This window comes from Acipenser ruthenus, chromosome 29 (genome assembly GCF_902713425.1).
Source record: "Acipenser ruthenus chromosome 29, fAciRut3.2 maternal haplotype, whole genome shotgun sequence".
Classification (NCBI taxonomy): domain Eukaryota; kingdom Metazoa; phylum Chordata; class Actinopteri; order Acipenseriformes; family Acipenseridae; genus Acipenser; species Acipenser ruthenus.
The window spans coordinates 623,839-636,754 of NC_081217.1; the positions used below are offsets into that span (position 1 = coordinate 623,839).

Genomic DNA, 12,916 nt, shown 5'->3' on the forward strand with positions numbered 1-12,916 from the left:
TCAGGAGAAGAAAGGAAACCTGGACAGGGAAAATAATTTCATAAATAGTGTTGAAAAGACAATAAAGTTATCATCAATACCACTATAGTCAACCTTGGGACCTCCAAAGGGGTTTGCATGACAAGTATTATTTTACCTTAACTGTGTGCAGTGTTGAATGGATTTTGGTGAAATATTTAACACCCACCCGCTCAGCAAACACCCACCCACTCTGCAAACACCCACCCGCTCTGCAAACACCCACCCGCTCAGAAAACACCCACCCGCTCAGCAAACACCCACCCACTCTGCAAACACCCACTCACTCTGCAAACACCCACTTGCTCTGCAAACACCCACCCGCTCTGCAAACACCCACCTGCTCTGCAAACACCCACCCGCTCAGCAAACACCCACCCGCTCTGCAAACACCCACCCGCTCTGCAAACACCCACCCGCTCTGCAAACACCCACCCGCTCTGCAAACACCCACCCGCTCAGCAAACACCCACCCGCTCAGCAAACACCCACCCACTCTGCAAACACCCACTCGCTCTGCAAACACCCACTTGCTCTGCAAACACCCACCCGCTCTGCAAACACCCACCTGCTCTGCAAACACCCACTCGCTCTGCAAACACCCACCCGCTCTGCAAACACCCACCCTCTCTGCAAACACCCACTTGCTGGCTATTGCTCTGAGCAGAAACATTGTGAGGGCAGCTGCTGCTGGGCTTTGCCATGTCAGAAAAACACCCTTCTGGATTTGTCTTTTTTTCTTGGTGATCTGATATTTTAAAGACATATGTTTAGACGTGTGCTTTCAAATATCCACTGAATCTTACAGACTAGATTGTGTGTGCTGGAGTTACAGTCACAGAAATCTCTTGGAAGTACTCAAAGCTACTTACTCAAAATCTTCAGAAAGAAAGATCTTCAAATTAAAGAACGAAAAAAAGATAGAAAGAAGGAAAGAAAGAAACACCAATTACAGTTCTACAGAATGAGAAAAAGTGTTTTGTTGTAAAACTGTGCCAGCGCCGGTAGAGAGGAGCAAAAGTGAATTTCGTCATTTTAATTTTACATGATATAATTGTGCTGCGTATATATATATATATATATATATATATATATATATATATATGAAGACCAAAACATCATGAAATAAATACATTTTTTTAACATTTAAACATTTTGTGTACATTCATTTTTGTAGTTATACCTCCTTTCAAACCTACATGGCTCAACACAGAATGCCTTTTTTTTTTTGTTTTGGAAAAGAACCATTTTGAATACAGTTTCAAATTTAGATTTCTTTTCATCAAAAAGGTATTTTACGTTAACCCATTTAAATAAAACACGATAAATGAAACATAAAAAATAATTTATAATATCCAGCTTTCCAGGTTTACATCTCATTGACAAACAAACAACTCCAAACTGCAACAGAACAAGTGTCTCCGAGTGTGAGTGTTTGAGCTGGAGCGCATGTGCCTGTCCATGGCAGTGGAAGATCGCTTACCTCTATCCAGCACAAATCTCAAGTCTGAGGGAAGAATCCCAGCTTATAAATCTTTTCAATAGACCTAAATGTTTACGGCTGTCATGCTTGCTTTCAGGCTTATTATCAAGAGGTTTACAAATGAAGTCAACAAGACGCACTGGGAGTTACAATAAGAGCTCTTATTAAACATTAATGTCGACATATTTAACAGGGCTTGATTAAAAAGCGTTTCACTTTAGGAATGATGTTTAGCAATCTTATTAAAAGGCCATTCAAATACAATAAATTGGATCTCTTATGACTTAACATGTTACCATATTTCAGAAGTCATCAAGGGCCAAAAAATACATTTTAAAAAATGAATAACAAACTCATAATTTCCTCTGCTCTATAACCTACTGTAATAATGCACCCAGTAGGCTCCCAGTCCAATCAGAAAGGAGTCAGTAACGTACAGGTAGATGCTTATGTGCCAGCACACCTGAGATACACAAGACTGTGGCTTTTCAAATGACATCACTCACTCCACTTCTCACACAGCAGATGCTTTGGGTAAAACAAGCCCTCTACCGACCTCTGACCTCGGTACTCCTCCCTGGCTGCACTGGTTAGATCTCACTGGCTGATTCCCGTTGCTTGACTATCTCATTTCATTTGCCCAGTAACACTCTCCAGGCTGGGCTGCTGCTTGTGGTGCTGGGGGTGGCATCCACAAGGCAGGGTAGGGAGCTAAGCTTACACTCCAGTCAGTGATCAGGTTGCCTGGTTTTACGTTCCGGGCCCCCAGAATGCCCAATTAGCACTTCTATTAACCGACTAGCTAGCTGCATTACCAGAAAGCATTTCCAGCTTGTTTATCTGCATTGATCAGTGTTGGCTAAACCACAACCCCAGTGCATCCACTTCAACACGAGAGCACCACGCTGCCACCTAGAGGCGTGCCATGGTGAGCATTATTGCTTGGCCCACACCACCATATTACAGCACTCAATAGAAAACAGCACACTAAATGTCTTAGAAGCTGCACTTACAGGTTTCAGTCTTTACTGCGGTATTTTTGTGTGTTTTTAAAACACAAAAGTCATCGTATTTATCTTGCTATTAATTGTATTATTACTTGTACTGTGATACTTGAAATGTATTTGCTTACGATTGTAAGTCGCCCTGGATAAGGGCGTCTGCTAAGAAATAAATAATAATAATAAATAATAATAATAATTTTTTTATACTCTGCATTTACCATAGCTTACCCTGGTTTATTAATATGCTTTGCCAAACCTCGCTATTCTTTCCAATGCTTCTCTATGCTTTACCACGCTTTCACTGTGCTTTATTACGTTTTGCTATGCTTTAACTCTGGTAAACTTTTATAAGACGATAAAGACCAATTGGTTCACACTGTAGCAAGGAATGTCTTCCCATTAGACTGGTTCAGGAAAGACCTCCAGCCTGATTGCCTTCAGCCCTAGGCATACATATTTCTGTGTTTTATTCCTATTCTTTAAGTGACGGATTGGAGCCTTTTTCTTGTCCTGTTGATCTCTCCTCTGAACAAGAGTCCTGTAGTTATAGAAGTTAGGGGGTGTGGAGTTACATATGTACACATCAGTTATCAGCTTATATAGAGGTCGCTGTTTCTATTAAATGCAATACATTATGAGGCGTCATGTGGAATGTAGTTGTTAGCACAGATAGCTCTGCTTGGGTGCTGTTTTTGTTTTGCATTGGTTTGTATCTGCTGCTCCTGCTGCTATAGGGCAGCAGTGTGGAGTAGTGGTTAGGGCTCTGGACTCTTGACCGGAGGGTTGTGGGTTCAATCCCTGGTGGGTGACACTGCTGCTGTACCCTTGAGCAAGGTACTTTACCTAGATTGCTCCAGTAAAAACCCAACTGTATAAATGGGGAATTGTATGTAAAAATAATGTGATATCTTGTAACAATTGTAAGTCGCCCTGGATAAGGGCGTCTGCTAAGAAATAAATAATAATAATAATAATAATAGCCAGCTTCGACTGCCCCACCACATTTAGTTACCTTTTGTTTGCTTATTTTAAGCTCAATTTGTTATTTATTTTTTTATGACACTTTGGGCTGGGTTTTGAATGATTCAATTATAGAACAGATATAGAAAGAGGTTCAGACCACTTCCAAGCCTCTGCATTGCGTGTCTAAGTTGTTATGAGACATCACTGGTTATTATTGGTTGTGTGTTTCCTTTGTGAAAGAAATGTGCTAATGATGATTTGGGGTGAATAGCTTTGAGAATCCAGCCCTTTCTTTATATAGTATACCATTAAATGAAGCTAACATTTTGCCTCATCAGTGCACAGTGTCTAGATCACACTGTGCAAATAAATGATCCCCACAGTTGTAAGTTATTGTGATGTGTTTATTGATGTGAAACATTGCACTTTGAGGAAGGAGCTCTTGTGAGATGAGTTTAACCAAAGGGAAGTAGGAGGCTGGGGTTGCAGGAGGCAGGCGTTACAGCAATCACACAAACCCAATTCAAGCACATCCCAGAGCTTGCAAACTTCAGTCTGCAAGTGTCTGGTGACAGAGCATTCCAAATCAACACCACACTCAATGCAGGAGACTCTCAACTGAAATAAACCGCAGACCTTGAATTTGCAGGGTTGTCCTGAGTCTGCAGCAACAAAGTAAGATAACACACGATTATTCCACATTTCAATTTGGAAATCCACTGCTTGCAGGTAAATGTTACTTCTGAAGTCAATGCAAACGGTACATTGGCGCCCACAGCACGTGGTGCTTCATTCAAAGGCAATTACTGCTGAGGGTAATCTTCTAACCTTCTAGAAACCAGTTTTAAAGGGGGTTTGTGAACTGAAAACTCTACTTAGTTCATCAAAATGCACTTAAAAACACACAGTCCTTAACAAAACATGAGTTGAAACGGTCCTTAAAGTCTGTATGTACAATGCAGACGGGAAGACCCTGAAGACACTCCTGTGCAAAGGAGCTAACTATGGATTTCATAAACGTTGAATACACTCCCCCTGCTCCAGACTATTCTATGCATGAACCTGAGCTCTTTGTAATACAAATACTATAAAGAGATACTCTACTCAAAGTGTTTGACTTACAGAGCCAGTGCGAATGGGTGCGGAATTACCTGTCAACCGGCTGGACTTTTTGAGGTTTACATACAAAGTACCTTTTCAAGTATTTTCTAAACTTCTTGTCCCTGAGACCATAGATTATTGGACTCAGGAATCTTGGTAAAATGTAAACCACCAAATAAGTAACGTATCGACTATCGGAAATACGTCCTTGGAAAATATACAATAGAGCCAATTCTATGTGAGGTGTTACATACGTCAGCATGCACATTAACAGCTGGACTCCGTGCAGCAGGATGGTGTTGCGAGCCTTCGCAGCAGAAGATCTGTCAGTGGTGGCTGCCCTTGCTGCAAACATGATCCTCAAATAAGTGTAAATTATAGTGAGAGAAACAAAAGAGAAGTACAAGATATCAAATGCCTGACCTTTATAATATAATAAAGGTGACCTAAACATATTTCTATGAATACAGAAAATAGATGAGTGAAAAAAACTTAAAGATTCGGTTGCAAAAAAAACTACCCAGTCGAATAACAAAGGAGCGAGACCTGCAACCCAGATCAGAGCAATGAGAATGCATGTCCTGCGGACGGTGCAGATCTGAGAGTGACGCAAGGGGTTGCAGATGGCTACGTAACGCTCAATAGCCATCGCTGCAAGATTCAGAGGAGTGTTCATAGTTGCAAACAGAGCAAGCAATATCAGAACGCTGCAGAAGGAGACATTGATTTTGAAGAAAACATAACTTACAATGTATAAAGTCACTGTAACAGTCAGCTGAACAGCATCATTGATTACCATGTGAATAAACAGAATGTAGCGGGGCTCCTCGGAAAATATGGGGTTTCTGAAGAATGTGAGGACTACAGTGGCATTGATGTAACTGAGACACAGCCAGACAAACACAACAATGATATTCTTTGCCAGGGCTGTGTTAAATGAGTCCCTGGTTGGGTTATTTAACACGAAGGCTGTTTCAGGTGGAATTACAGTAGAGTTCATGTCTTGAGTCTTCGGAAGCCGGGAAAACTGAAAACGAGAAACAATTTGATTAATACAATTGTCCTAAAGTAGAACTGTGAAAAGCATAATCACTCTATCATAATGCTTCATTAAAGCACCCAGCCAGTAGAAAACAGGAACAACATGTATCTCGAGGAAAAAGCAATGCAAAAAAAGATCTTGAGATTATCTTGCATATCAGTGTGCTTTAAACAGGGCTAGATCAATCTGAATAGGGGGCATTGGGGACAGCCCAACCGAATTATAATAATTTTCTGTCTATTTCTTGCATCTATCAATAGCACCTGGATTTATATAAATATATAAATAGTCCCTTTCAATTGCCAAACAGCTTTTAGAAACCTTATAAGTGTTGAACGATGGAAAGACTTTGGTGGAATAATACCTACACATTCATCAAACATTTTGGTGTCTATTACTACGCAATAGCTGGTTATTGCTGTACATCTTAACAATTAGAAAAGACCCGCGATCTACAGAAAAACAAACGTGAAGATATTAATCAGTTAAATAAATATGGAAAGATCCCTTACCTCTGTCCTGGTCAATTGCGTTGCTGATGTTCTGGGAGGAAATAAATGAGGCTTATAAATATATTGATGTAACCTTCATTGATTGTGACGTCATCTTGCTCTGCCAGAATGATTTGCCTCTAACTGGTCTTTAGGGATTGGTAAAATGTCACACAAAGTCTCCTAAGGGTTCGCTTATTTTGAGGTCTCATTAAACCTTTTCAGGATTTATAATATATAACACACATCTGGAATTTATAGATGTGTGCTTATTTGGTTCTGTGTGCATATCTTAACCAGCCAGCTATTCAAGAAGTCCTGATTGCATGCCCACAGTGTGCTGTGCTTGGTTCTGTGTGCATATCTTAACCAGCCAGCTATTCAAGAAATCCTGCTTGCATGCTCACAGTGTGCTGTGCTTGGTTCTGTGTGCATACCTTAACCAGCCAGCTATTCAAGAAGTCCTGCTTGCATGCTCACAGTGTGCTGTGCTTGTTCAGGTGAGTTGGAACAGAGGAGTTAGTGATGTGAAAAGCTTATTAACTTATCAACAGACCTCAGTGAAATAAACACAGCACACTGCGAGTCATACTACATACTACTCTGTTCTCTCAAAGTCTTGGCAACTTCTTGAGCTCCATTATATTTTAGAAGATTGGATGTTTCAAAAACAGGGACTCAGACAGGGCAATCATACCTGCACAGAACAGACTCAGACAGGACAATCATACCTGAACAGAACAGAGACTCAGACAGGACAATCATACCTGCACAGAACAGAGACTCAGACAGGACAATCATACCTGCACAGAACAGAGACAGACAGGACAATCATACCTGCACAGAACAGAGACTCAGACAGGACAATCATACCTGCACAGGGAACTGTTACAGCATCCAGGCCCAGTTTTAAAACATTTGATCAAATCTAACCTGTAACCGTGACAGTCTGGGAGTGCAAGATTAAATATCTGTTATTGCATACTATATACAATGAGTGATTGACATCTATTAATACTCATTATAACATCTAAAGTTGTGCCCCCATGTTGCAATGCTATTTTTTTTTTTTTTTTTTAATTGAGCCAAACAGTTCACTCCCGAAGCATGTGCTACTGATACCAAATAAAACATTTCAGCTGTGAATTAATTTAATGAAAAGTATTGCTGTGTAGTAACCCCTGTGGACAGTGCTTGCTTGGTTGATGCAGTCTAGTATACTGACAAATGGGATGGCATTTTAAAGATGGCAAACCAGGACGGTAGGAAGCATTTTGAAAATGATAAGGCCATACCTCGTGAGTCAAACGCGATATATAGCCACGAAGCTAATAAAAGTGTGCCGGTCAGTACTGGGTTTCTTCTGTTAGAATGGCGATTTTATATAACAAATGACTCACAAAGAAATAAGGAGATTTATTGTTGCGAATTGTTATTTTGAAAACACTTCAAAATTGCGTTTATTATTTATTATCTATTTAATATTTTTATTATTTAATTTTTTATTCTCCTTTATTAACTGAACGCGATCGTCTCCCACTACAGTGTGTTTTGTGTTCCTTTTTGGAACTGTTTTGTTACATTATTTTTACGTTTAAGTTTTCGTACATTTTGTTTCACTTTAATTCTGTTCTCACTTCCATAGTTATCTAGTGAGAGTGACATTTCTATTCTGTTATAAAACCGGAATGCTGAAAAGCACACATGCAATAGCGTTTTTTAGAATATTCGCCAAGCGCTGTAAATGTCAATAAGGAAAGTGATATAAATAAGAAGAAATCACACAAGTCAGAACAACAACCTTTATTTTATATAGCGCCTTTCAAGAGGAAGCATCACAAAGCGCTGCACATCAGATTGCTTTCATACCAAATAAAATATCACTAAAACTATTTAAATAGGAACTCTTTGAACTCAGCCCTATTTCCTCCTGTTTGTCACTGTTTTCATTTCTGTAACTACACAAGTAGTTACACATATTATTATTTGTTTATTTAGCAGGCACCTTTATCCAAGGCAACTTACAGAGACTAGGGTGTGTGAATTATGCATCAGCTGCAGAGTCACTGACAATTATGTCTCACCTGAAAGACGGAGCACAAGGAGGTTAAGTGACTTGCTCAGGCTGAGGTGGGATTTGAACCAGGGACCTCTTGGTTATAAGCCCTTTTCTTTAACCACTGGACCACGCAACCTCCTATATCCATAGCCTGCTTCTGTCAAACAGTGTGTCCGTGCAATTTATTTGAAATGCTGTCTAGTTTAATTAATGAAATCCTTTTTATTATGGTATATAACAAAGATGCTATGTTTTTTAAAATAACTGATTAAATCGTGTTAAAAGGAAAGAGGGCATAGCTTTTCATATCTCTATAACTGTTCCCTTGATTCTCATTGGCAGTGGACAGTCTGTGATGTATTTACACACTGCAAGCTTTAAGTGTTCAGAGATTTGCTTGGAGAGCAGCAGAGGGAGCTGTGTTGGTTTGATGGGTGCATGACATGGATTTGTAAGAGAGGTATTGATAAGGAACAGCAACGGCATTTGTGGATTCTGTATGGAACTGCATGACCACATGGCATATTGGAACACTGAATTGGAAAACCCCCCACTTGAGGAGAAACATCTGGGGAACAGTGTGCCCTCACTGTGTGTTTGAGTGTGTCACGTCTTGGTTTATGGACAGTAATCCATTTATTATAATGGAAATGAGGCGTGAACGGGGAAATGAGTGACCAGAAGCACTTTTGTGAGCAATTTGATAAACTTTCAGACAATCCGCACATCATATTTACTTTATTGCAGCAACTTTATTATTCCAGATGAAACAAACACCCTTACAAAATCATGTAATTGTTCCAGTTTTAATAATAAAAAAAAGAAGGATCTACAATCGAATGTGCAGTAGAACATTCTTCTCATACAGAGTTATCTCAAGGTACAGATAATTAACAATAACAAATGAAACAGGTTCCTGTATTTCCAATGCTGCGTGTAGAATACCCCATGCATCCAGCTTCCTTAGTCTAGAGCTGAAAACAGTGAATTAAGATGTGACCTACCAATACGCATCTTATTCTCTTTCTTTAATTGTCAGTCCCACAATTACTGCAATCATTGTTCTGCGTCTCAATTTGCTGATGATATTGCTAATAAATAAAAGCATTGTTTCAGTTTGGGAGGTATGGAGCTTATCATGATGTCTGGTGATTGTTATTGGGGTGAAGCTGTCCATCTTTGATGGTCTTGCATAAAAAGTGTCTTTTCAGGTACTTTCTAAACATTTGATCTCTGACACCATAGGTCATGGGACTCAGGAACCTGGGCAGTACCTGAACTACCAAGTAAATAAAGTATCGTATTTCTAATGACTTCCCTGGAAAGATATATAAGAGACTGTATTCCAGAGTAGGTCCGATGTACGTTAGCATGCACAGTAACAGCTGGACCCCGTGCAGCAGGATGGTGTTGCGAGCCTTTGCAGCAGAAGTCGCGTCCGTGGTGGCTGCCTTCGCTGTAAACAGGATTCTGAAATAAGTGTACGTTAAAGTAAGCCAAACAAAAGCTAAGTAGACAGCATGTAAAATGCTTCTCTTCTGAACTAGATCAGGTGACCTGAAAACGTAATCGCGAGCGCAGAAAACAGATGAGTGGAAGAAGCTTAATGGCGCTGTTGCCAAAAGGATAAACACATCTGGCAATATGGAAACGGCACCTGCAACCCAGATCACAGCAATGAGAATGTGTGTCCTGCGGACCGTGCAGATCTGAGAGTGACGCAAGGGGTTGCAGATGGCTACGTAACGCTCAATAGCCATCGCTGCGAGACTCAGAGGAGTGTTCATACTGGCAAAGATGGCAACGGACAATAGAAAACAACAGAAGGAGGCATTGATTTTAAATAATATGTAACTCACTACAAATAATGTCACTGCAACAGTTAACTGAATAATATCATTGATTACCATGTGAATGAACAGGATGTATCGTGATGCCTCGTGAAACATTCGATTCTTAAAGAATGTGAAGACCAGAGTCCCGTTGATGTAGTTGATGAAAATGCACAGAAAAACAATAATGACATTTTTTGCGACGGCTGTGTCAAAAGTATCTCTGGTTTGAGCTGAGGCTCCGCTGCTGTTCAAGGTAGTGTCAGATGGGTCCTCAGTAGAGTTCATGTCTCGTGACTGCTCTTCAGAACACTCTGCCTGCAGGAGCAAAGAAATCAAAATCATTAAACTAGTTACTAGGAACTAGTGTTGTGCAAAATCAACCGTGCTTAAACATCACAAACTGTAAGCGCCTGGAATATTTACAGCTGCTTTAACAAAACACCTGCACATTTCTCCTGTGCTGTCTGTGTGACTTGTCCTGCTTCTTTCCACAATGATTTCCTCTAAACCAGTCACAGCTCTGCTGACCAGCCTGGGAAGGGTTAAAGCCTTTACATAGACGATTACTCTGCACTCGTTATCTTTGCTGAGGTCCTTTCACGTATGTGTTTTTACTTACGGTAGCTCAATTTGTTAAACAGCAAAAAAGATCACTTACCTCTTTTCAGGTTTCTTGCTTGGTTTCTTCCCTGTCTTCAAAGTTATATAGTCTCGTCTGCATCCAGGGAGCACTTATATATAGAATCCTAAGGCCCATGAGATCTTGTATTGGGTTTTCACTGTACAATATAGCTTTAAACATGTGAGTGTGTTGCTATTCCCATCCAGATAATAACATATATTGCTGATAATCCACATGTTTGAGGCTCATGGTAGACTAGAGGTAAATATAGTTTAAGACTTTGTGTGAAGAGCCTGTGTGATGCTGGAATATGTGTGTGTGTGGTGCGGGACTTTTGATGCATCTATCCGATTCAGGCTGGTGTTTTAAACCCTTATCTACTTCTCACTATTTTCATACTACTTTTGACATCACAGGGCCATATTCCAGCCTGGGACGGATCCCAACATGTGTATTAACATAACTGCTCTCAATCTTTTAGCTTTTTGCATATTTTGCAAAACCACTGCCCCTCACCTCTACACCCCTCCCTGCAATGTGAAGCACACATACTGGTGCATTGCTTCAAAACCACTGCCCCTCACCTCTACACCCCTCCTTGCAATGTGAAGCACACATACTGGTGCATTGCTTCAAAACCACTGCCCCTCACCTCTACACCCCTCCCTGCAATGTGAAGCACACATACTGGTGCATTGCTTCAAAACCACTCCCCCTCACCTCTACACCCCTCCCTGCAATGTGAAGCACACATACTGGTGCATTGCTTCAAAACCACTCCCCCTCACCTCTACACACTTCCCTGCAATGTGAAGCACACATACTGGTGCATTGCTTCAAAACAACTGCCCCTCACCTCTACACCCCTCCCTGCAATGTGAAGCACACATACTGGTGCATTGCTTCAAAACCACTGCCCCTCACCTCTACACCCCTCCCTGCAATGTGAAGCACACATACTGGTGCATTGCTTCAAAACCACTGCCCCTCACCTCTACACCCCTCCTTGCAATGTGAAGCACACATACAGGTGCATTGCCTCCTGCAGTACTGGCCTTTCCTGGAACTTGCTCTCTCCTGGCTCTCTCTTTGTACCCAGTGGCTGCATTGTGCAGGCGGTTGTTTTTACCAGCCTTTGATCTGATGAAGTTCACAGATGCACTGGGTGCCCTTTAACCCTTCCCACTGATATGTCACTGAAGTCAGAGGCCACAGTAACATAAACTACAAGATCTCTCTGTACAGTTAGGTTAAGGTGTAAACAGGGTGGATGTCCCTGACATCTCTGCTCCAGCTGTGGAGATCTCTCCGCCTAACCCTGCCATGTTGTCACTTAGCCACACCGTACAGCTCAATAAATAAGTAAACCAACATTAGTTTACAAGTTATTATCTATGTAGGTTTACTGCGTGTGTAACTTTTTACCCTTTTTATTTTCTAAGTTTTGCAATGCCGAATGTGGAAAACAGGTGGATACGAGAGACAATCTACCCAGCAGTTTGTTACTTTTTTTCTTAAAGTTATGAAGTTTTAGTCCAGGTTATTGCACCACTCTCTGTCTCTAATATCAGAGCAATCTTGGGCAAGTTGCTCAACAAAGGCTTTGGGATTCTCTGACATTTTGAACCCTCCGCAGAGGCTCTTCAGTAATGCACCAAAGACATCATTAATCAGAACATGCTCTCGTCTCCCTTCAGTCCTCATTAGATTGCAATGACAAAAGGTCAGGAATGACATCCAACCATCATAACATGTGTTTGGGAAAGAACAACTGGCAGTAGTGGGGCTGGTGAGGTATTCTTGTGGGCAACAGAATAAAGTTCACCTCGTTGAAGAACGAGCCCCGAGGGGAGGGGGGGAGGGAGGGGGGGCAGATGTTATCAATACTAGCCTGCATGCCTTTTACTGTTTACCGTTTGATTGCTCTTTTGCAGGTAAAAGCTGGGCTGCAGTATAATAGGTTTAAAAGTGACATTTTAAAACGGGCAGTTAATCAAAGGCTGGTCACAGAAAAATACATTCTGTACATCACTGCATCTTTCAATGCCACGTTTCAGTGTTTTTTGAAATATTTAGAAGATTAAGGAGCACTGTCCTATGGATTTAATAATACAAACTGCACACATGTAATCAGTCTCCTGTGTGTACCCTTTATAAAGTGATTAGGGCAGACTGCAGGCCTGTGTGTACCTTTTATAAAAAGATTAGGGTAGACTGCAGGCCTGTGTGTACCCTTTATAAAGTGATTAGGGCAGAATGCAGGCCTGTGTGTACCCTTTATAAAGTGATTAGGGCAGA

The 12,916-nt window shown here is 40.9% G+C and overlaps 2 protein-coding genes across 2 annotated transcripts; both read right to left on the reverse strand.

The window, feature by feature from the left end:
• Positions 1–3,916: 3,916 nt before the first annotated feature.
• Positions 3,917–5,592, reverse strand: LOC117964522 (odorant receptor 131-2-like). Its single transcript, XM_034908335.2, has one exon. It carries the CDS (start codon positions 5,567–5,569, stop codon positions 4,616–4,618), a length of 954 nt encoding a protein of 317 aa, XP_034764226.2. The 5' UTR covers positions 5,570–5,592; the 3' UTR covers positions 3,917–4,615.
• Positions 5,593–9,297: 3,705 nt separating this feature from the next.
• LOC117422441 (odorant receptor 131-2-like) lies at positions 9,298–10,281 on the reverse strand. The gene is made up of 2 exons (XM_059003431.1): positions 9,882–10,281; positions 9,298–9,818 (listed from the first exon to the last, which is right to left on the reverse strand). The coding sequence occupies exons 1-2, from the start codon at positions 10,279–10,281 to the stop codon at positions 9,298–9,300; spliced, it is 921 nt and encodes a 306-aa protein (XP_058859414.1).
• Positions 10,282–12,916: the final 2,635 nt, after the last annotated feature.

Coding starts and splice junctions, on each gene's coding strand:
- LOC117964522 (XM_034908335.2), bottom strand. CDS start 5,569: ATGAACTCTACTGTAATTCCACCTGAAACAGCCTTCGTGTTAAATAAC.
- LOC117422441 (XM_059003431.1), bottom strand. CDS start 10,281: ATGAACTCTACTGAGGACCCATCTGACACTACCTTGAACAGCAGCGGA. Junction 9,819..9,881: donor AGCCATCTGCAACCCCTTGC/GTCACTCTCAGA, acceptor TCTGGGTTGCAG/GTGCCGTTTCCATATTGCCA.